This window comes from Phyllobates terribilis, unplaced genomic scaffold, assembly GCF_046119375.1.
Source record: "Phyllobates terribilis strain yellow unplaced genomic scaffold, ASM4611937v1 Scaffold_1__5_contigs__length_1240528914, whole genome shotgun sequence".
NCBI classification, from domain to species: Eukaryota; Metazoa; Chordata; class Amphibia; order Anura; family Dendrobatidae; genus Phyllobates; species Phyllobates terribilis.
This window is the reverse complement of record NW_027362761.1, coordinates 709,148,712-709,174,120: the sequence shown is the minus strand read 5'-3', so window position 1 is coordinate 709,174,120 and position 25,409 is coordinate 709,148,712. Positions and strand designations below refer to the sequence as shown.

General features: G+C 48.6%; 1 protein-coding gene across 4 annotated transcripts in view; it reads right to left on the bottom strand.

Annotated features, from left to right (window-relative positions):
- The window catches only part of LOC141170275 (calcium/calmodulin-dependent protein kinase type IV-like), a 291,198-nt gene that overhangs the window by 64,235 nt on the left and 201,554 nt on the right, over positions 1-25,409 (bottom strand). For all 4 annotated transcript variants that reach the window (XM_073655149.1, XM_073655146.1, XM_073655147.1 and 1 more), the window contains one exon: positions 2,522-2,596. In XM_073655149.1, coding sequence (XP_073511250.1) covers positions 2,522-2,596 — 75 coding nt within the window. The remainder of the gene's footprint in view (positions 1-2,521; positions 2,597-25,409) is intronic.

Here is a 25,409-nt window from a genome sequence, read left to right as displayed (position 1 = left end):
CAGGATCCTGTGTGAAAAAGTGATTGCCCCCCATTTAAACATAAATTAACTGTGGTTTATCATAACTTTGGGAAACAGAGTTCAATTTCCATAGCCACACACAGGCCCGATTATTGCCACACCTGTTCTCAATCTTGAAATCACTTAAATATGACCTGCCTGACAAAGTGTAGTAGACCAAAAGATCCTCAAAAGCTACACATCATGCTGCAATCCAAAGAAATTCAGGAACAAATGAGAAACAAAGTAATTGAGATATATCAGTCTGGAAAAGGTTATAAAGCCATTTCTAAAGCTTTGAGACTCCAGTGAACCACAGTGAGAGCCATTATCCACAAATGGCGAAACATGGAACAGTGGTGAACCTTCTCAGGAGTGAGCGGCCAATCAAAATTACCCCAAGAGTGCAGTGATGACTCATTCAAGAGCAGCATCCAAAGAACTGCAGGCCTCACTTGCCTCAGTTAAGATCAGTGTTCATGACTCTTCCATAAGAAAGAGGGCAAAAATGGCATGCATGGCCGAGTTCCAAGACCACTGCTGAGAAAAAAAAACATAAAGGCTCATTTCAGTTTTGCCAAAAAACTTCATGATCGCCAAGAGTTTTGGGAGAATTCTCTGTGGACTAATGAGGCAGAAGTTGAACTTTTTGCAAGTCCCATTACATCTGGCGTAGAAGTAACACAGCATTTCAGAAAAGGAACATCATACCAAAAGTAAAATATGGTGGTGGTTGTGTGATGGTCTAGGTCTGTTTTGCTGCTTTAGGACCTGGAAGACTTGCTGTGTTAAATGGAACCATGAATTCTGATGTCTACCACAAAAAACTGAAGGAGAATGTACAGCCATCTGTTTGTGACCTCAAGCTGAAGGGTACTTGGGTTATGCAGCAGGAGAATGATCCAAAACACAACAGCAAGTCAACCTCTGAATGGCTTAAGAAAAACAAAATTAAGACTTTGGAGTGGCCTAGTCAAAGTCCTGACCTTAATCTGATTGAGATGCTGTGGCATGACTTTAAAAAGGCAGTTTATGCTCAGAAACCCTCCAATGTGGCTGAACTATAACAATTTTGCAAAGATGAGTGGGCCAAAATGCCTCCAGAGTTGTAAAAGACTCATTGCCAGTTATCACAAACGCTTGACTTCAGTTGTTGCTGCTAAGGGTGGCCCAACCAGTTATTAGATTTAGGGGGCAATCACTTTTTCACACAGGGCCCTGCAGGTTTGGATTTTTTTCCCATTAATAATAAAGACCTTCATTTAAAAACTGCATTTTGTGTTTATTTGTGTTAACTTTGTCTAATATTTAAATTTGTTTTGTGATCTGAAACATTTATGTCTGACAAGCATGCAAAATAATAATAAATCAGGAAGTGGCCTCACTTTTTCACACCACTGTATATGTTCCATGCTTTGGAATTGGTGGTGTATATACCATACGCTCACTGTAAGTTCCCCAATAACTGGCCTAGTAGTGGAAGCAGCTGCGGCCTCGTCCATCACTCATCAGCCAATTGCGTAATTGTCCTGACGATTGGAGGCAGCGTAGTTGCGTTCCCTTGACAAATTGGTGACAGTGGTGGGATCTGCGTGATCTCTCCGGTGTCTTCTGTGACAAAGTGGTAACAGTGGGGGATCTGTGTGCCCCTCCCCCCCCACCCGGCTGTTATCCCTGACCACTGGTGGCAGCGGTGAGATCTGCGTGATCCCTCCCAACTGTTATCCTTGACACAGTGTAACAAGGCGGATATTTAAATTTTATTGTGATTACCTTCCTGAACAAAATGAGTGTGATTTCCTAATTAAAGGTACCTAGAAATGCATTGATAATGACATTTCCTTTATTTATTTCATATATCAACACAACCCTTAGTAAGGCTTTGTAATCCTAAAGATTTATTTTTTTATGGTTTCAATGTTTCAATCAGTTTAATTAATTAGTGAATTTATGAATATATATATATATATATATATATATATATATACAGTACAGACCAAAAGTTTGGACACACCTTCTCATTTAAAGATTTTTCTGTATTTTCTTGACTATGAAAATTGTACATTCACACTGAAGGCATCAAAACTATGAATTAACACATGTGGAATAATATACTTATCAAAAAAGTGTGAAACAACTGAAAATATGTCTTATATTCTAGGTTCTTCAAAGTAGCCACCTTTTGCTTTGATGACTGCTTTGCACACTCTTGGCATTCTCTTGATGAGCTTCAAGAGGTAGTCCATATAACCTAAATTCAACATTAAACAGCTGAATATGTCAGTGGTGCTATGTAAACTAATATAAAAAAGCACTGAAAACCTTGATTTTATATAGTTTACAATACAGTTCTATTCATGAACCATATTGTGCCTTGAAATGTAAATTATCATGGGCACGGAACTTCATAAAGACAACTTTAGTCAGCAATTTATATTATAATGGCTAGGCATTACTGTATACTCCCAGGCTCATAATATTACTGTTATGAATATTCCACTGCTTTTCATTATGTACTTACCACAGTAACCTGGTGTTCCACATACTGTCTTCATAGCTATTTGGTCATCAATGATCTTAGATAGGCCAAAGTCTGCTATATAATTAAAAACAATAATTATTGCTGATTAAAAAAAGGATCACAATATATTCCATGTATTAAATGTGCCTGGCATTTGCAGTTTCTGATATGAATCTGATTAGTTTTCCCTAGATGTTACAAGTCATTCAGCTCAACCTCTGGCTTGTGGATCCAAATTGTCACCAAGCCTTGGCAACAGTACCAATTTTAGAGGTACAATCCTTTGAACTAAACCTCAAAGGGGCAAGTATTACGCAAAAACCCATTCAAAAATGAGTCTTGGAACGGTTTGAGGGCATTCTCTGGGTTGAGGCTTAAATTTCCTGATTTTGATGACAAACTTTGGCAAGTATGGATTTGTGTAATAGCACAACATAGTAACATATTTTCACCACTACATAGGAAGGCAAGGAATTATGACAGGATTAGATCTTCTTGCATATCTTTCTACAGGGGATTTGGCAAATCTGAGGAAGAATCTGCATTTGCTTCACCCAAAGAATGAAATGTACAGCAAGTCATCAGCAACTTAAGATGTTCATCAAGATTTTGCAATGGAATCACAGTGACCAAATCTGTAGTGGAAAAACATTTCTGAATTTCACTGAAGAGTGAAAAACTCAGGTTGCTATTAGCATGTGGCAATATGGCAACAGTGCTGGTTTTAATGACCCCAAGCAAAAGCGAGTTACAAATGCTAAAATAATGTATCAACAACACAGTCTCATTCAGTCAGTTTAGAATATGGTGTGCAGAGAGGTGCTCAGTTCCAGGGTTGTTGCTAGAGTCTGAAAAGATCAGAGCACAAATCCTAAGCAATGTATCCCACTGCATACAAAGAAATGATTATAATTATTGTACCATTATGCCTGGACCAGATATTGCCTATAAATAGTTGGGTTGTTCACTTTTCTCCTCTAACCATCTGTCCCAATATTAGCCTCATCTGGTGAGATCGATCCACTAAGCCTCAGGTCGGGGTGAACACAGTAATGGCACAGCGGCCATAACCAGGAAAACAGGCTATACTGGACAATTTGCAAGAAAATCTGGACACACTTGAAGCCACAGGAGATTGCAGCGTAATGTGAATTGTCTCTACATAACAGTTTGCAATGTTTACAACAAACAATGGGTTACCCAGCAGGCCTTGAGGAGCAGTTAATGCAAGTTGTAGAAATCACAGGAGTTGGAAGAGATGATTGCAGTTGAAGGGACAGGATGATGGAATACTCCATGACAAATGTAACTTAAGACAACACACACATACTGAATACTCAGACACCGTGTAGGCCTTGGATGATGATGTGCGTTACGCTGAGTAACTTGTGAAACCCAACATGGAGCACAACAAAGGGCAGCAACCGTACAGGAAGGGAGTAGAACCTCAACCTGGAGTTGAGACTGGTGAATAACAGCTAGACTGCTATGAAGAATTTTTTCAGCTATGACTTGTGTCTCTAAACATCACAGCACAGACAGATTTGGCTCCTTAATTTCCAGCCTCTCCCCTTACCTTTTCCCAAAAAGCACAAACTTCCCATATTCCTAGTACCCCTAATTCTGTTGCTGTTTCTAACCCTACTACTGTACGTACTGTGTCATAACTATAGTTTAAAAAAAAATAGTAGCACTCCCAAAACAATAGTGCTAAATATTGCATCAGTAATATTGCACTTTGGATATAGTAAAAACCTATCAGCAGCAAGCCACTAGCTCCCTGTCCTGCCATTTTATCTTGTAGGCCTGATTGGGACATAATACGGGTGCTAAACAGGCACAGTCTGGCAATTTTATTTTTGGAATCATTATTTATTAATTTATTTTCAGTGGCACTATCTGTATAACACAATTTTTTGTGGGAATTTTTAGTTATGGCATGAACTTCCCCAAGCGTGGTCCAGGGTGACTAGGTACGTCACGGCATTGAGCTGCTGGTGCACAAGGTACGGGCCTTCCCAGGCCGTCTGAAGCTTGTCCTGGGCTATGGGGATCAGTACCCACACCTTTTGACCCACCTGGTAGGTCCTCTCACAAGCATTCTGGTCGTACCATAGCTTCTGGTCGGCCTGGTGTCACGGGTGTGTCAGAGATGACAGACAGTTGCCCTGCAGTGGGTTGCAAGAGAGCTCTACGTTTGGCATTGCAGACAGTTTCTTAGATAAGAGGCTGTCTTTAGGACTGAGCGGCTACCTCTCTCTTGCTAATTAGCTCTCTGGCCTGGGTGTATATATACCTAGTGTGTCTGAGAGGGAGTCGCCGGCTGTATCCATTTCTACTTGTGAAACTTAGTAGGAGCAGTACTTCGTCCTCTCTGGAGCTTGAGGCCGTGTGCTTATTTGGAGTTCATCTAAAGCTAAGCCATTTCCCCTGTTTTGTCCACCCTTTTTGTCTATAGAGTTTAGTGGAGGTTGACTAGTGCTCATCTCCTTCCATCCCTAGCCGTAACCATACGCCAGAGAGAGTAGGGAGAGGCACGCGTGCGGCGATTGCTGAGGCAATATAGGGACATTAGGGGAGACAGAGTGACGCTAGACCAGACTAGGAGGTCTCCACTTCCCCCTTTCCCTAGTGTCTGGGCTCCCTTTCCCTTTTCCCTCTGTGTTGCACTAAGTCTTTCCCACACCTGGCGTGACACCTGGGCTCGTGTCATATTGTCGTACACCAGCTGCGCCAAGGCCTGCATTTTGTCACGGAAGTGCATGACATATTCGATGACCGACACTCCAGGGGTGGCTAAGTCCCCTTCCCAGAACGCTTTCACCAGAGCCAGTGGGCTCCACGCATGCCGGCTGTACAGGAGCTCAAAGGGGGAGAACCCCGTTGAGCCCTGTGGAACCTCCCGGTAGGCAAATAGCAGGTGTGGGAGGTACCGCTTCTAGTCGTGCCTGTGGGAGTCGACCAGCATCTTAAGCATCTGCTTCAGGGTGCCATTGAACCGTTCGCACAGGCCATTGGTCTATGGGTGGTACGGGCTGGTCACCAGATGTTGCACCTGTATTTGCTTACAGAGGGACTCCATCAGCTGTGACATGAACTGGGTCCCCCGGTCGGTGAGAATTTCCTGGGGAAAACCCACTCGGGAGAAAATCTCCAGTAAGGCGGTGGCCACCTTGTCGTCCCGAATGGACGACAAGGCTACCGCTCCCGGGTACGGGGTGGCATAGTCTACTACCATCAGTATGAAGCGTTTCCCTGAGCTGCTGGGAGTGGCCATCAGGCCAACCAAATCCACAGCTACTCTCCTGAAAGGCTCTTCGATGATGGGCAGAGTTACCAGTGGGGCTTTGGGGCACAGCCCCGCCTTCCCCACCCTCTGACAGCTGTCACTCGAACGGCAGTAGGCAGTCACCTCGACCCCCATCCTTGGCCAGTAGAAATTCTGGGCTAGCCTGGCCTTGGTCTTATGGATCAATAGATGTCCGGCCATTGGAATCTCGTGTGCCATCTGCAACAACTCCGCCCTGAACGGATAGGGTACCACTAACTGTCAGTCCCTGGGCCACACCTCCAGTGAACCTCGCTGGACCGTTACCCGGTACAACCGCCCATGGTCCCAGACCACCCGCTCGAGGTCTGAGTCCGAGGGAGGCTGTGCCGCCTGCTCCTTAAGAGCTTTCAGGCTGTCATCAGTTTCTAATGCCGCCTGAAACCCCTGACTGGACGTGGCCAGAATAGACGAAACTGCCACGTCTTCTGTCAGTTCCCCGGGACCTGTCTCATGACCTCCGTCTGACCCGGCAGCCACTTGGTCAGAAGGGGAGAAGCCGTCGGACTCCCGAGGGGGCCCCTGGGGCCCGGGTGCCACCACTGCGCGTGACAGCGGCTACAGCCGCTAAGACCAAGGGTAGCTCCCGCTTCTCCTCTTCTGACCAAGCCTCTGGTCTAAACGGACTACTATGGCCCTCTGACATCCCGGTTGTGGGGGAACCCTGCCATGAGGCCTTACCTGGGAGCCCTGCCTCTCCTGGGACTGCCGTGCCCTCCATGGCATGCTCCTCCTCCGCAGCTGTTTTTCCCCTGTCGGTCACCTCTATGACACCCTCACAGGACGAACTGTCCCAGCCTGCCAGCTGGCCACACTCCAAGGCTTTATCACAGCCAACTTGATCAATCTCCTCCCCCCTAGGGAAGAGGAACACAGTACATCTCCCACCCCCACATCCCCATCAGTAGGCATGTTAATAACATTGGAATCAATAGGGGTGGACACGATGTTGTCTGGGGAGTCAGGCATTGGGGGTTCAGTGGCCACATAGTGGGACACTAGACACCCCAAGTCTCTCCCAAGTAAAACACTCGCGGGAATGTTCAGAGTTACCCCCACCTCCCGCACTCCACTCCCAGCACCCCAGTCCACATACACCTTGGCGACGGGCAGTGCCGGCTCGACGCCTCCAATCCCAGAGACGGCGAGAGTTTTCCCAAGTATCAAATCCTGAGACAACACCAGTTCAGGCCGCACCAGAGTCATCTCAGCGCCGGTGTCTTGTAGTCCCATGGCCCTGGCGTGGCCTATGGTGACAGTTTGAAGGCCACGCCACCCCCACCCCCACACAAAACAGTGGCCGGTTTCTGGGATGGGGACGGGCCCTTCTGGTACTGTGGACACATTTTTTGAAGTGGTTTGGCTGTCAGCAAAGATGACACAGTCGGGGTTCCCCTACCAGCGGGGAGAGGAATGAATGGGTAGGTGGCCACTTGGGCTTGGGGCAGGGACAACTGGCACCACGTGCGTCTTCCTCCCTCTCCAACCGGCAAGTTTCTTGGCCTCTGGAGTCCTGTTGTTGGAGTACTCGTCTGCAAGTGTCGCTGTTGCAGAGGCCCCCTTTGGCTTCCGGTCACGGAAGTACTGTTAGAGGTCCTCCGGGCAGTTCCACAGAAACTGCTCAGTCGCGATGAGCTCCTTCAGCTGCTGGACGGTAGTGAGCTCCGGTCCTGTGGTCCATTGGTCAACGGCTCTCAGTAGGGCCCACATGTGATCGACCCAGCTGTCTGCAGGACCCTGCTGCAGACTCCGGAGCTTTTTCGGGTACGTCTCAGGGGTCAGGTTGTACTGCTGGACCAGAGCCTGCTTGATGTTCTCATAGCTCAGGGTGGTCTCACTGGGCAGGTACCCAAAGATTTCCAGGGCCTTACCCCTAAGGCGAGGGGTTAAGAACCGGACCCACTGGTCCTCAGGCAGATGGTACTGAAGGCAGGTTTTTTCAAATGCCAGCAAGAAAGTGTCCAAGTCCCCTCCTTTGTCCAGCAGGGGGAAGTCTTCCATCCGTAGCTTCAGGACTCGGATCTCAGGGGACTCGGGACTGCATGGGACCGGCAGCCGGAGCAGGAGCCAAAGCATATTTTCCTGGTGCTCGCGCTCCCGCTGACGTTCTGCTGCGGCTGTTGCCTCGCGATGTGCTGCTGCTACCTCGAGACGTTCCACTGCAGCTGTGAAAGTCTCATAGGCCTTGTCTCCAGCCATGAGACTGGCCAGGGCAGCTTGCACAAGGTCATCCAAGCCTGCCTGTCTGGGTTGAAGGTCAGATAGTGGGCGGTCCCCTGCGGGGCTGTCCGCCTGCGACTCTCTCTTTGGGGTGCCTGGGTGGGACTCCCCTCCTGGAGCCACATTGACTTCCACCTCCTCCCTACCATCTGGAGCATTGGACATCTCATTGGTTTTGCTCCTGGTACCACTGGCCATCCTTGCACACTACGGTCACTGACACCAAACTGCAACCTGATGCACCCACACACCTTACAGTATTTGCACTCTGACTGTCTAGTGCTGAGCTGGTCTTAAGACTCCAGCAGCAGAAGCTAATACTGGCAGTCTTTAGTGTCTGTGAGTACGTGTAAAAACACTCACACACACTATTATCTCGATCCCACACCGCTTGCCACCAATGTGAAGAAATGGCACAAGGGGGACCCTGCAGAATCTCGCTGTTGCCACTTCTTGTGATGTATCGACACCCCGCCACCCGCCTGACGTCACTCTATGCCAGACGAAGCAAGTGATATGGATCTACCCTTTGCACCAACGTGACGTTCCGCACCACCCTCAAGGACACGTAAGGTCAGATTGGTACAATTCTACACAGTCACCTCCTGTCCACACGGGTACAGAGAGGCACCAGGGAGCGAGAAAAGGTGGTTCACTCAGTCACTGACGTGGCTTCACACTCACTCACACACCTGACAAGCTGAGAGGCTCTTTCACTATTCCAGTGAAGCAGAACCTTGTCGGTCTGGTAGAGCTACCACCAGTCTCTATTTGATATAACAGACTTATATCGGGCTAGAAACCAGCTCGGTACCATGTTCGTTGGACTGAATAACAGACGTAAGGTTTGTGGATCGAGATAAAAGAACAACCCAAGGTTAAATTATATATTTAATCGCCCTAGGGGCACACTAAACAGTCTACTATATACATAAGGGCTATACATATACAGTGGTCAGAGTTATAAATACAAAAAGCATGGTACAACAAGTATAAGCAGATTTTAAAGTCAATTACCAGATAGTTGGAAGGCCTGGCTTTCGGGGGATGGGCGGTCACATGGGGAGGTTGTGGGCCCTCACTTGGTTAGTGGACTTCTCCCACACGTCTTGATGTCACGAGCTCCCCAGGAGAAAGACAGTGGGAGGAGACCAGCAGGAGTTTTTAAACTGTTTGGGTCACTCCCAGGGCTGGACCTAACTCTCCATCCTCTGGTCTAAGCTTGCTACCATCTCCCGAAACCAAAATGGGCTACAATTCCTTACTGGATGCTCCTAGGGAGTCGGTTCTGGGGTCATCGGATCCAACTGGGCCCATGCTACGTGTGGGGTCCTAGGGGTTTCCAAAAGGCTGGGGCATGTATCTCCTAGTCGCTACATGCTAGATTGGGCTGGGATGCAGTCTGGCATTCGCTATCTCCCCCTGAGCTAGAAAATCCATTTTGTGAAGAGCTGGGACATATAGTTCTTCCACAACTCTGTATTGAAATATAGTACCTTAGCAAAAGAACATATGTTAGGGATCACTACAGGGGGTCCTTCCTGTTAGCTCAGCTCACAGCTGCAGAGAGACACTCATACTGAAGCACCCTCCCTCCTCTCTTACAGCTGCGGGTCGGATTACACTGTGCCTGGAGATCTCTATAAGACCTGACAACCAGGGCACATGTGATTATTCTAGAATATTCTTCACAGTAATTCATTTGGCAAAATGATTTTTTTCTGTCTCTCTCTTAGACTAGACTGTCAATATTTCTTTTCCTTCACACATGAAGGTAAACAGTATTGAAGAATGTTCCTCCAACAGGGAGGAATGAACTTACCTACCATTTATTCTACAGCAATGGCAGAAATCCTGGAGAAGTGGGAACCACCTTATCCACAATTATGCTATTGCAGTACGTGGATGACCTTTTGCTCTGCTGTTCAGACCTGAAGTCCTGCAAAGAAGCCACCATTTCTTTGCTACGCTTCTTATCAGCAAATGAGAGAAACAAATATTTAGCCAAAAGGTTGCTATATCAAATTTTGTTTAATGCATACTATGTATAGAAAAAGTGTAGATTAGGTAGAATAGCACTGACAGCTACACACCTTTTTGGGCTTAAGGCCCCGTCACACATAACGAGATCGCTAGCGAGATCGCTGATGAGTCACGGTTTGGTGACGCAATAGCGATCTCGCTAGCGATCTCGTTATGTCTGACAGGTAGCAACGATCAGGCCCCTGCTGTGAGATCGCTGATCGTTACAAAGCTTCCTGGACCATTCCTGGGTCGTTGCGCTCCCGCTGGGCAGTGTGCATCGCTGTATTTGACACCTTGTCAACAACCTCGCTAGCGATTCAGAACTGAGACACATTGAGGTGCATAAATTGGACTTTTCTGCGTTCATCGTCCCTGATTGGTGGTCGCTACTGCGTCATTGTTTTTTCAGATCCCACCAGCGTTCTCCAGCTGTGACTCCACTTTGAACAAATCAGACATCTTTAGCAAAGTAGGTATTGTTTGGGGTCTCAAATGAGTTTCCATTTTTAATTCATTTATAGGACATCTACCAATTATCTGCTATCATTGCTCTTCAGGGAGGGAGGGAGGGCTTGGCTTCTATCTGTATATATATGCTTTTGCATGGGCAGATATTTTAGGGGTCTCGTGCACACACACCCACACAGCACGTTTTCTGACACGCTGTCGTGGCCAACCGCTTCAGAGTTTTTCATACGCCAATTAACATGAAGCTTAAATCAATAGACTGTTCTTTTGGCCTGTTGCACGCTTCAAAACTTTCTTTGTCGACGTGATGCAATTACGTACTGTCCGCCTGGCTTTGTGGACTCTGTGGACCGAGCCAATGGGGAAGTGGAGCTCGGTGAATAGCGTGCAAACGATCCTGCAATTGCAGGCCTTCAACCAGTGGGACATGGCAGAAACACCCATGATGCGAAGACCTGCCGCGACAACTGCTGCCAGTATTTTAACGGTCCTGGTGCCCCGTCACACATAACGAGATCGCTAACGAGATCGCTATTGAAGCCAAGCCCTCCCTCCCTGAAGAGCAGTTGACGCGCCCCTGGGCCTGCTGCTTCGCGCGGCATCGCGCGCACGGGGGAGCTTACCCGGATCCGGATCAGATGGGGGTAGTAGTCTCGTGGCGGTGACCCGGTCCGTGCCCAGGGAGTCAAACTGAGTGGCTGGCAGTCTTGGTAGTTGTTGTTTCTGTGATCGACTACGCCACCCGTTGAGTGCGGCTTTGAAGCCGCCGCTGCAGAACAGTCCACTGAGGCCAGGTGTATAAGGATGTGCAGCGTGGTGGTATAACCCCCAACGGGAGGGGTATGGCCTCAGGGCAGCGCGGATAGATGATGGGGGTGATGGTGGTACACGAGCGCAACAAAGACAACTCGGAGTCTTGGTGGTGCAGTTCAGGGTCTTTACTCACGGTTACTCGGTTACTGCTCCAGGCCACCGCTGCAGAGGTGGCCGCCTGTGTCGCGCTGTGCTCACCAGGCGAGGGGCTCGGTCAACTCCCAGGTCTTTCCGGAGTGCTTTGCAGGACCCCCTTTATGTCCCCTGTTTCTGGTCTTCAACCCCACTAGTGACCACGCTTATGTCCAGTTGCCTCGGACCTTCTTGGTGGGCAAACGTTGGCCTGCGTTTCCCAGGTCCTATGTGGTGCCTTTCTAGCGGGTGTGGTGAGGGGCTGCTCCACATGTAATGTCGCAGCCTCCGGTTCTTAGTTGAGGGTAGTTTCTCTCCTCCACTAATTTGGGATCCGGTTCCCATCTTCTTGACCTGACCCCCCTACTCAGGTAGCGGCGGGCGTATGGTGGCTTCCAGCCAGTCCACACCCCCGGGGTCCCCTCTTTCCTTTCTGGAGCCCAGTCTGCTCCTCTTCCTCCTCCAGGCTCAGGCCTCCTGACAGGGCCTGCCTGTGGAGCAGAGCCCATAAAGCAGCTCTGCTCCCTGTCTTCTCCTCTCTCAACTCTCTTTCTTTCTAAGATGGTGCCTCCCTTTATACTCCTGTACAGAGTGCACCCAGGATCTACTTCCCCCACGCACACACTACCGGGTTCCCTTCTCTAGGTGTTCCCTCCCCCCACTCCAGCCAGGGACATGCTCACTCGTGCCTGCATAACTAATGGGAGCACCGTCGAGCTGTCCCCCGGAAATGTGGTGTAGTGCATGTGGGTGTTAGGGTCCTGAGCCACACTCTATCCTTACCTGGAAGTGAGATATCGCACATCTGGGTGAGATGCAATACCTCTGTAGCAACCGAACCCTCGGGGTGCTACACAATGATAGCAGATAATTGGTAGATGTCCTATAAATAAATTAAAAATGGAAACTCATTTGAGACCCCAAACAATACCTACTTCGCTAAAGATGTCTGATTTGTTCAAAGTGGAGTCACAGCTGGAGAACGCTGGTGGGATCTGAAAAAACAAGGACGCAGTAGCGACCACCAATCAGGGACGATGAACGCAGAAAAGTCCAATTTATGCACCTCAATGTGTCTCAGTTTTGAATCGCTAGCGAGGTCGTTGACAAGGTGTCAAATACAGCGATGCACACTGCCAAGCGGGAGCGCAATGACCCAGGAATGGTCCAGGAAGCTTTGTAACGATCAGCGATCTCACAGCAGGGGCCTGATCGTTGCTACCTGTCAGACATAACGAGATCGCTAGCGAGATCGCTATTGCGTCACCAAAACGTGACTCATCAGCGATCTCGCTAGCGATCTCGTTATGTGTGACGGGGCCTTTAGTGTCCTTTTGCACGCCTTGAATAAGGCCAGCCTCCCAAATGATGCAACCCCTTTAGGACATGTTGTCATCAGACCCCTTTGACCTCACCCAAGAAGTGTTTGATTACTTCCGTTATCTCAAATTGCTCATTGTATCAGGCCTAGCCCTAGACATTCCAAACTATGACCATTTTTCCTATTTTGTATGTATGGAGAGAGTGGGCCATGGCACTGTAGTACGGACCCAGCAACATGGTGATAAACAAAAACCAATAGCTTAGTACCCAGCTAATTGGACCTGGTTATCAAACGGACCCCTACGTATGTTTGTGCTATAGCAGCTACTGCAGTACTTTTAGGGACATCATGTGAGATCACACTGACCTTTCCCTTGTAAATTCATCCCCACATGACATATATCCCATACTCACACCATGGCCAGACAGCTTAGACTTGAATGTGTCATAATAATTCCTGATTATGTCACTCTCAAAACATGTATTGTTCTGAATCCAGCCACCCTGTGCCTGTGGATTCAGGAAAGGGGGAATTGATGACAGTGTTAGCCAACGAGGAGTATTATGACATGACACATGAGCATGACTGCAAAAAACTAATGAGACAGGAGACAGCAGGTTTTTCACATATTCACAATAAAGCTATTCCTAATGAAGATTTTGAGTTTTTTGTACATGGCTCCAGATACCACCTCTATGGGTGACTCTACACTGGATATGGGGTAGAATTCTCACATGAGGTAATACAAGCTGAACCACTCCCGCCTCCCATGTCAGCGCAGAGCTGAAGGGACTTACTGAAATGTGCAAAAGGTAAAATTGCCAATATTTACAGACTCATGTTATGCATTTGGTATTACCCATGACTATGGCACTATCTGGAGAAGCAGAGATTTCCTTATGTCAGCTGGTAAAACCATTAACCATGAAGTACTAGTTAAACAATTAATGGAGTCACTATTGTTATCAGTCCAGGTGGGCATTATCAAGGTGAATGCATATGACGCGCCCCCTGGGCCAGTGCTGTTAGGGATACCCGGAGCCGGATCAGATGGGGGTTGTAGTCTCCGAGTGGCTGTGACCCGGTCCGTGCCCAGGGTGTCAAGCTCAGTGTGTGGCAGTCCTTATAGATGTTACTAGATGTTCTTTTGTGTCGACTACGCCACCCGTTGAATTGCGGTCAGTACGGCCGCCGCTGCAGCAGGGTCCGCTGAGGCTGGTGATGTATGTGCAGCTCAGGTAGTATAACCCCCAACGGGAGGGGTATAGCCTCAGGGGGTCAGTTGCAGAGGATGGGGGTTGTGGTGGTGCAGCGGGGATGGAAATGAGACTCAGAGTCGGGCTGTGCAGTTCAGGGTTTGTTTACTTACTGCAGTTGTTCTGGTCACTCCGGCCTTAAGTGACCACCCGAGCCGCGCTGCGTCCACCAGGTCCTGGACTCAGCCAACCCCCAGGTGATTCTGGAGCGTGGGCCTGAGCTCCCTTTCTGTCCTGTCCTCTTCTCTGGCCTTCCCCACCAGGGATCCACCTATGTCCGGCTCCCTCGGGCCTCTTGGTGGTAAACCCTTGTCTCTGGGTTCCCTGACCCTATTCCTGGTCTGCCTTCCGGGTGGATTTAGTGGGTGATCGTGGCAGATCGGTCCTGCCCACGACCTCCGGTTCCTGGCTAAGGTGTGCTGTAGCCTCTGCCAGCTTGGGATCCGGTACCCTGTTGCCAACTCTTCACCCTCTGGTCTAATTTGGGCTCTTGGAGTTCCTTCTTTCTCCCCCTCTGGGTCTTTCTTTCTCCTCTCTCTCTCTTGGCCTTGGAGCTGCTCTTCTCCTCTGCTCTCTTCCTCTGCTCTGCTCTGACAAAAGACTAACAGACTGACTGACCCTGATCTAAGATGGTTCCCACCTTATATACTCCCTCTATGTGTGAGCTCAGGTGACCAGCACCCAATGAGCTCCTAACTTTACCCAGACTGCTCCCCCTATCTGCCCCTACACTACTGGGATGTTCCACCCCCCTCCCACTCCAGCCAGGAACAGACACTATCGTACCTGCACATAAACTGGTGGGAGTACCGTCGGTCTGTTCCTCGGAAATGGGATGTGTGTAGTGCATGCAGCCTACTGAGCTCAGTTCCACACTCCATCCTTACCCGGGAGTGGAATATCACACCTCTGGCTTGAGGTGCAATACCCCTGTAGCAGCCGAATCCTCAGGGTGCTACATTCCCCCCTGGTAAATCACAGCACGTCCTCGGGCTGTAAGATATAAACATCCACAAACATACATTTTTTTTTTTCATAAAACATAAACATATAAAACATATAAAACATCATCAGCAGCAATAAACTTTTCATATAAACATTCTTGTTTCTGGTTCCTCCGGTCACGGTGCAACTTGTGACCGGGTAAAGTGCGACAGTCTCTCTTTTGGAAGAAAACAGCTTCCTATAAAACCGGTAGGGGACGCTGTAGGAAGCGCAACTATATACAAGGGGATATGGCCGCTCTCAGTCCTCGGCCAGGTATTAGGAACTAGGGACACACGGGCATCAGTTCACACTTTGTCCCAACGGGGAACATATTTTAAATAAGTAACAGTTCTTGGTACCCCGACGGGCAACTTTATACAGTCTCTCTCTACCGTACTTCAACGACGGCGTCCTCCTGCTCTTTCTTGTTGGTTGGTTTCAGTTTCTGTTTCAGACCCGTCCGGGTCCTCTTGCTCCTCCTCACACCGCAGCTCCTCCTCCGTCAGGCGATGCACATGGAGGGCGTAGGGTCCTTTGGCACACTTGTGCCGGGTGAAGGTGACCTCGTCCCCTACATACAGGTCACGACCTCTGTGTCCCTCTGGCAGATGGCTTTCTATGTCTCTGCGGGTTACAAAGACGTCGCCGGGGGTCTGATGGTCTCTAATAAAGCCCCATCCGTGCTGCATGTTGAATTTTATCACAGTCCCGGTGGAAGGGGGACCATGTGCTGCACGGGGATTCCTCCTGGTCCGGCTCTTCTGCTCCGCGCTCCTTATCTGCGCTTGCTGTTCCCGGACCCGCCTCTCTCTCCGCTCCCTCTCGAAGACCTCGAGCTGCTGGCGGCAGCACTCTGCACGCTCCGCTGCGGCCGCCCGAGTCTCCTGAGTGAACCCCATGAGGTCTTCTCCAGTGGGGTCCCACTCGAACTGTGCCTCCTCCAGCGGGGGCGAGGTCCTCTTTACAGGCTTCGGAGCCGGAATCAGGGGCTCGTCTAGGGGTCTCTCTTTCCGGAGTCGGGGATGGTGAAACTCCGGTGGCCATATAAAGGGCTGCCCATCCGGGCACGTATGCTGGGCAAATAGATTTTCACCCAGGTGCGGCACTCTAGATGTTGAGGGCGCGTTGATGGTAGTGGCGCCCGGGTCGACCAGGCCTTGCGACCAGGCTTGGGGCACCCTAAAGGCAAAGGGCACCGTAAGAACGGCGGCGCCCGTGGTTACTCGGCCCTGTGGCCAGGCCGGTGGCTCCGCGGAGGTAGGGGGCGCTGTTGGTATTGCGGCGCCCGGAGGTACTAGGCCTTGCGACCAGGCCGATGGTATTTCCTGCTTGGCCACGCTCGGGGTTGAGGCGTGTGACGTCACAGGGGTCGCGGCCGCGGTTTCCGGTTGAGGCCTAGTCGGCGGCGGTGACGATGCAGCGACGGGCACGGCAGGGGGAATTTCGGGCTCTGCGACGGGGAGCTGGGGCAGGCACGCGGTTTCCCGGCTCGGGGTAGAGACGTCCCCTTTACCTGCCTCCGTCCGTTCAGCTCCCTTCTCGGCGCCGTCTCCTGCCTTCATTCCTCCTGCGCCATCCTCAGAGGCGGTCTGTCTCCTCGTCTCGGGTGGCGTGCTCCGCTGACGGGTTTCGGTCTACTGGGCCATCTCTCGGCTCCACTCCGCCAACGTCTCCCGCTGCACCTGGGCCATCCTCCGTGCGAGGCCCTCCAGCGCGGTCTCTGCACACTCCCGGTCTCGGGGGAGCTGTGTTAGGATTTCCAGCAGGCCTTCTGGAGTGGCGACCTGCAACAGGCTCCTGACCACTGGGTCGGTGCTGCCTGACTCTCCCTCCATCTCCGGGTAGGCTCTCTCTGGACTCTCTTCCAGACGTCTTGTCTCCGGGTGCGCTCTCTCTAGACTCCTCCAGGCGACACCCATCTTTGTTCTCTTCTTCTGTCTCCGCCCACATCGAGGGTGGTCCCGGGGCAACTTCAGTTCCAGGGGCAGTTCTCTCACGCTGATGGACACTTCCAGCATCACAGTCTCTGTTGGTGGGCGTGGTTTCCGCTTTTGGCGCCATTCTTCGACCTGGCCCACGATGGGAGGTGGCCTCTTGCCACCCTCTGGCACGCCCATAATGGCGTCCGCTCTTCCAAGGCGGGAAATCTTTGGAAATGGCGGGAATCGTCTCCCAGTGGCGGGAAACTCCATGGATGGCGGGAAAAAGCTGCAAATGGCGGACAACCGGCGGGAAACGACCTGTGATGGGGCCCGATGGCGGGGACCCTCCGGAACCGGCAGGAGACTTCTTTTTGAGGTAACGGTGTACTTTTCTTCAGGCACGCAGTACCCGGTTGTTGCGGGCACGAAATCCTGCCGACTACGCCAAAAGTTGACGCGCCCCCTGGGCCAGTGCTGTAGGGGATACCTGGAGCCGGATCTCAAAGGGGGTAGTAGTCCTTGTGGCGGTGACCCGGTCCGTGCCCAGGGTGTCAAGCTCAGTGTGTGGCAGTCCTTATAGATGTTACTAGATGTTCTTTTGTGTCGACTACGCCACCCGTTGAATTGCGGTCAGTACGGCCGCCGCTGCAGCAGGGTCCGCTGAGGCTGGTGATGTATGTGCAGCTCAGGTAGTATAACCCCCAACGGGAGGGGTATAGCCTCAGGGGGTCAGTTGCAGAGGATGGGGGTTGTGGTGGTGCAGCGGGGATGGAAATGAGACTCAGAGTCGGGCTGTGCAGTTCAGGGTTTGTTTACTTACTGCAGTTGTTCTGGTCACTCCGGCCTTAAGTGACCACCCGAGCCGCGCTGCGTCCACCAGGTCCTGGACTCAGCCAACCCCCAGGTGATTCTGGAGCGTGGGCCTGAGCTCCCTTTCTGTCCTGTCCTCTTCTCTGGCCTTCCCCACCAGGGATCCACCTATGTCCGGCTCCCTCGGGCCTCTTGGTGGTAAACCCTTGTCTCTGGGTTCCCTGACCCTATTCCTGGTCTGCCTTCCGGGTGGATTTAGTGGGTGATCGTGGCAGATCGGTCCTGCCCACGACCTCCGGTTCCTGGCTAAGGTGTGCTGTAGCCTCTGCCAGCTTGGGATCCGGTACCCTGTTGCCAACTCTTCACCCTCTGGTCTAATTTGGGCTCTTGGAGTTCCTTCTTTCTCCCCCTCTGGGTCTTTCTTTCTCCTCTCTCTCTCTTGGCCTTGGAGCTGCTCTTCTCCTCTGCTCTCTTCCTCTGCTCTGCTCTGACAAAAGACTGACAGACTGACTGACCCTGATCTAAGATGGTTCCCACCTTATATACTCCCTCTATGTGTGAGCTCAGGTGACCAGCACCCAATGAGCTCCTAACTTTACCCAGACTGCTCCCCCTATCTGCCCCTACACTACTGGGATGTTCCACCCCCCTCCCACTCCAGCCAGGAACAGACACTATCGTACCTGCACATAAACTGGTGGGAGTACCGTCGGTCTGTTCCTCGGAAATGGGATGTGTGTAGTGCATGCAGCCTACTGAGCTCAGTTCCACACTCCATCCTTACCCGGGAGTGGAATATCACACCTCTGGCTTGAGGTGCAATACCCCTGTAGCAGCCGAATCCTCAGGGTGCTACACATACACAAAAGTGGACTCCCTAGAGGTAGCTGACAACAGCATGGCAGATGAGACTGCTAAAACAACAGCACAGCGGCTTAGGCAACAAAAGATGGTGGCAGGGAGTCAGCAAGTTTCAGCCATGATGAGCATAGATGCCCTGTAATCCTTCCAGCAACAGGCTGCCCAAACCAGAGAAGGAAAATTGGGGGAAAATGGGAGCAGAGCTCAAATGGAGAATGGGAAAGTAAGTATAAGCTGTGTTTACCAAGGTCCCTATTCCCCTTGATGGCGCAAGTAACCCATTGCCCCACTTACACCTCAGAAAGTCAAATTTGTAAATTCCTTCAAGATTCATCCTGGTTTCAGTCACATAGCCTTCAAACACATACAGTTCTGACTTATCTGTGAACAACACAATTCAGGTAAAACAATAACAGTCCCTAAGAAAGCAATGCCCAGGCCACTCTACCCATTTCAAAGCCTGGTCCAATTCACAAACAGTTATAGCCAAAAAGGTGAGTATAAAAATATCTTTATTAATATATAAATAAGGTAAAGCAAAATGGTGTAGTGAAAAACACTAAAATGTCAGTGCAGCAGGAGGATGCCCCCTGACAAAGGATTGGACGCCGAAACACGTGTTGGGACTTGGTATTGGTCCAGCAGGAGGAAATGGTGACAGGTAATCGTCACTATGTCTTATAAACAGTTTAATTTGTTATTTTGCCGATTGTAATAGTGGATGGCGGCCTTATTCTGCGCATACACTTGTATATACTTATGCCCCCATATATTCACTTCATTGTGGCAAATATCCATTGTTACATGCTTCATCTTGATTTTTCATGTGACTTATTGCATCTCCTCCTCCTGAACTGACATTTTAGTGTGTTTCACTACACCTTTTTGCTTTACCTTATTTATATATTAATAAATATATTTTTATACTCACCTTTTTGGCTATAACTGTTTGTGAATTGGTCCTGTATATACCCTATAGCCTTGGTTAAAATAATTGCTAGGTGATGCTCAAGTAATATAATTTTACCATATTGGTGCGGTCAGTTTGGTTTAAGGTTGGTTCCATTTCAAAGACTGCAGATTGACTAAATATAACTATCCAAGGAGTGTATGAATATGTTCTTGTATGTGTAGATCACTTTTCTGGATGGCCAGAAGCCTACCCGGTAAAAAGTGGCACTGCCAATACAATTGCAGATATTGATGAAATAACTAGTGTGCAGTTAAAGTGCCCCAGAAACCATATCAAATGATAGTGTTACACACTTCACTGGAGAAATAATGAGGGAAATTATGCTGGTGCTAGGACTAGAATAGTCATTCCATAACACTTATGATTCAAAAAGCATTGGAAAAGTGGAGAGATTAAATGGGACGCTTAAGCTAAAAATTTGAAGTCCTTTTTAATAGTGCTCCATAGATGGGTCTGTATTTCTCGCAAGTGTTATAGATGCAACATGGTACAGAGAAAGCATATGTCCTGGCCTTACAGAAAAGACTTAATGTGGTGCATAAACATGTGTTTTCATCAATTTCAGATCCCAATGCAAGTGTAGATGTTCATCAGCTGAATCCAGGTGATTATGTGGTCATACACAGACATGTGAGAAGGAACTTAGACCACTGTTTTGATATCCCTTTCCAAGTTCAGGTGACCACGTCCTCATCATTGAAACTTGAGTGAAAACCTACCTGAATTCATGCCAGTCACTGCAAAGGTCACTCCATTGGCAGAATGACTATTCTACTATTTGTCCAGCTGGGAGTAGCAGTGTTATTGAACAATAGTGGTCTTCTCTACTGTGCGATTTTTCATACCAAGAAGAATGACATGCATCACCAAAATATAAGGAGAACTTCGACACTGAAATTCTGAAACAAAAAATTGCTTGTGCAATATAATGCTTCTATTTCTTCCCCAATCCGTGTATACAGATAATATCCTATCCGACATTTCAGACATGTTGGTCTTTGCCAAGGTTATCTGGTTTCAATGGGGGATAATTAGACAGAGTCTGGTGATGCTGCTAAGAGGGGCAGCACCCCTGTGGGCATCAATGGTGGTCAGCGTGACTGGTGCAGATTGGGACTTTGTCTAATTACATCATTGGAACCAGATAACATTGACAAAGGCCAACATGGCCTAAACGTTTGATAGGATATTATCTGTATGCACGGATTGGGGAAGAAATAAAAGCATTATATTGCACAAGTAACTTTTTATTTCATCATTTTAGTGTCGAAGTTCTCATTATAAGTAACAGTGTTATTGCCCCTAACAAAGGCACTGGATAAAACTTTAAATTTGGACTGGAACAATAAATTCATATGTCACCATACTTCTCTCATAGAGGACATGGAAGGAGAAAAGCCACAGGACTGTTAGATCTGCACACACTGTCCTATATCTTTGAGGACTAAGCTTTATTTAGAGCTATCCTTAGAGCCACAGGAGGTATTGACACCACACTACATACACAGTGCAACCTGGATTCAATTCAGGTTTTAGGGAAAAAGATGTGCCTCATGATGAGTCTGCCACACTGAAGGTAGTGGGGTGGGTCACTGACTCCTGGCTCCATCTAAATAAAACAACCCGTGAGACAGATGTGTTGGAGGCAGTATGATCCAGACTAGGGTCAGTCTTCAACACGCTGGTGTCAGTGCCTGTGGTGAGGATAACAATTGCTAACGTATATACATCCATGACCTGATCTGGGTTGCTAAGACAGTGTTAAGAACTGCAGAGCAGCCTCTATCATTGAAATAATAAAGAGTAAGTGTACATTTGGTCAGGATGGAAAACAAATGGACATTACTTGGTGCGCCCATTAGGCCATGTTGGAACTCTTGAATTTACTCTATTGTACACAGACCCAAACCCACAATTCTGTCCTCCCAGAAGAAATATTCTTGATCTGTGGACATTGTGCTTACAAATGGGAAAGACCAAACATAAGGGGGTTTTGCACACTTTCCAGATTAACACCGGTCACCTTTAAAATCCTCATAGTATTGTAGATACAGAAGCATTCCCAATTCACATTGTATAAACAGGTAGCAGACAATGCTCTCTGGTCAAATGGAGGCTTCATGTAATGGAAATGGGCATAGCAACCCAAATAGTAAGCAGTATTTTCATCTTCCCCTCCATAATACAAATGTGAGACAAGTTAGGGGAGGCTGCTAACTACCTGGATGATCAAATTTTCCAGGTTCTCAAGATCCTTAAAGACACTAATGCAATACAGAGACAACTGATCATAGTCACCAACTAACACACTATAGTCTACACAGATCCCAGCCCACAACTATGTCCTTTCAGAAAAAAATATTCTTTATCTGTGGGCATTGTGCTTACAAGTGGGAAAGCCCAGACATAAGGGGGCTCTGCACACTTTTCAGATTAACCCTGGACACTTATAATTCCTCATAGTAATGTAGATACAGCAGCATTCCCAATTCTGTATAAATAGGCAGCAGACAATACTCCTTGGTCAAATGGAGGCCTCATATAATGGAAATGGGCACAGCAAACAAAATAGTGAGCAGCATTTTTATCTTCCCCTCCATAACACAAATGTGCGGAAAATTAGTGGAGGAAATTAACTACCTGGATGATCAAATTTGTCAGGTTCTCAAGGTCCTTAATGACACTAAGACAATAAAGAGACAATAGATCACAGTTAACCAACATACTACAGTGCTATAATACCTGACTTCAAAGGAAAGGGAATAAGCCAAATAATTGACCCCATCTGTTGCCATTACATTGACCCCCACTGGGAGACTCCAGGTCAAACCAGATATACAGTGGTGTGAAAAAGTGTTTGCCCCCTTCCTGATTTCTTATTCTTTTGCATGTTTGTCACACTTAAATGTTTCAGTTCACAAAACAAATTTAAGTATTAGACAAAGATAACACAAGTAAACACAAAATGCAGTTTTTAAATGAAAGTCTTTATTATTAAGGGAAAAAGAAATCCAAACCTACAGGGCACTGTTTGAAAAAGTTTGCCCCTTCCCACCTTAAAACATAAATAGTGATGAGCGAACGTGCTCGCCACTGCTCGGTACTCACCCGAGCATCTTGGTGCTCGACAAGCTTGGAGCTCAACGAGTATTTCCGGGTTGCTCGGGCGGGAACTCAGGTCCCCTCCCTGCATGTTTGGTGCTCTTTAGAAAGTCAATGGACATGCAGGGATTACCTGCCATCCACTGTAATGCCGTAGCCATGTTGGTTGTGGCATTACAGTGATTGGCTGGCCGCACAGCATCATCAGGTCTATATGAGACCTGGCGCCGCTATGCTCGTCACAGTCTACCCCGGAAAGGGAGAGGTACTGCTGAGTCAGGGAGAGATTTGCTTGTTTATAGTTAGTATTGGTATTCCACAATATATATATATCTATCTGAACTAACAGTCCTACTGAGGACTAATCCAGCTGCATATATTCAGTGGTGATAGCAGGAGTTAGGCAGGCAGGCAGGGTATGTGGCAGACTGCAGTGCATATAGTGCAAGAGGGTCCATTGAACGTCTTGTCTGCTGCTGCTGTAATAATTACAGATATTTGTAGACATAGCCCCAGATATCAGGGGCCAGGGCAAATTAGCTTTTTTATCTTAATCCTGGTTATTTTCTTAAAAAGCAATCCAGAGTACACCATTTTTCTGCTCCATTTGCTTGTTAGCACTGCAGAATACAGCCAGATCTGTTGCATATTTCAGCGCTAAAAATCCAGAAATTTGAACTGAACGTGGAAAATATTGGCCTCCTTTTCCATTCTGTTGCAGTGTGTCGGTGAAGCTATTCACACTAGGTGTCTGTGAAGAATAGTATTAGTAAATTACAGGCCTGCTGTTTAAAACCGTGGTTCTCTGACAGACATAACACCTATAAGAGTGTTCCAAAATCAGCTATTTCTTCCATTTTCATTTCATTGCAATGTGTCGGTCAAGCTATTCACACTAGGTATCTGTGTAGAATAATATTAGTAAATTACAGGCCTGCTATTTAAAACCGTGGTTCTGTGTCAGACATATCACCTATAAGTGTGTTCCAAAATCAGCCATTTCTTCCATTTTCATTTCATTGCAATGTGTCGGTCAAGCTATTCACACTAGGTCTCTGTGTAGAATAATAATTAGTAAACTACAGGCCTGCTATTTAAAATTGTGGTTCTTTGTCAGACGTATCACATATAACTGCGTTCCAAAATCAGCCATTTCCCGTGAACGTGGAAAATATTGTCCTACATTTAAAATGGGCAAGGTGCGTGGCAAGGGACGGGGAAGTGGACATGATGGCGATGGTGCGATGGTGCATGCAGAGGCCAAGGACGTGGCCAAGCTGAAATTGTGCCAGAACAAACACCCACATCTTGTCGCTCGACCTTCCTGTCCCAATTACTAGGGGACTGCAGTACACCACTATTGAACTGAGAGCAGTGTCAAAAGGTTGTTGGTTGGATAGCAGATAATGCTTCCAGTCACTTTGCCACCAACACCACCACCCTGTCGTCCACATGGTCAAGTCTCAGTAGCTGTGCGTCTGGACCGCATATTCCTCACCCTGATCCTCCTTCCTCCCACCATGCCGAGTGTCCGGAGACAACTGATCCCGCACTGGGGCACTCAGAAGAGCTGTTCACTTTTCCATTTCTAGATTCAGGCCTCTCACCCGGCCAGCTTCAAGCGAATCAAGAGGAAAACGCATATAGTGATGCCCAAATATTGGAGCAGCCACGGTCACACGAAGGCAACGGTGGGAAAGTGCAATTACTGTCGCAAGAGGTGGATGATGATGATGAGACACAATTGCCAGAAAGTCAGGAGGAGGACCAGGGTGCGGAAGTAGAAGACGAGGTTGTGGATGATATAGTAACTGACCCAAACTGGCAGGGGGACTAAAGGAGCGAGGACAGCAGCACACAGGGGGAGGGAGGCGTAGCACCACAACAGACAGGAAGAAGCAGTGTGCTGGCCGCAGACACAAGGCGGGAAAGCATTCCTCGTAACGCCAAAACGATGGAAGTTTCCAGTACTGTTAGGTCTTCCCGAGTCTGGTTGTTTTGTAAAGACTCTGCAGATAACCCCAAAAAGGCCATTTGCACCACCTGCCAGGCCAGCATCAGCAGGGGAAGCAAAACTAGCAGCCTGACCACCACCAGCATGATCAGGCACATGGCAGCAAAGCACCCAACTAAGTGGGAGAACCCCAGGGTCCAGAAACAGTGTCTGTGGGTGACACCACTGCTTTTTCCGCTGTTGTGCATGCGCATCCCCTGTCCATGGCGCATGCGAAGATGCCTCCTGCCCTGCACATATCAATGCACAGTCTCAACTAGCACCATCAGCAAGCACGTCCACAGTTGTTCCTACCCCAGTCCTTGGAACGCAAGCGCAAATACGCAGCCATCGGCCTACAGGCAGCACAACTAAATTCACACATTTTGCGAATGCTTACGCTCGAAATGTTGCCTTTTAGGCTTATGGAGACAGAAGCTTGGTACTCGGTCCCCAGCCGCCACTATTTCTCCCGGTGTGCTGTTCTCACATTACACAAGCACGTGTCCCACAACATTAGCCGTACCCTCAACAATGCAGTTACAGGAAAAGTCCATCTAACCATGGACACATGGACAAGTGCTTGTGGGCAGGGAAGGTACATCTCGCTGACGGCACACTGGGTTAATATAGTGGAAGACAGGACCCAGTCGGACCTCGGGACGGAACACGTC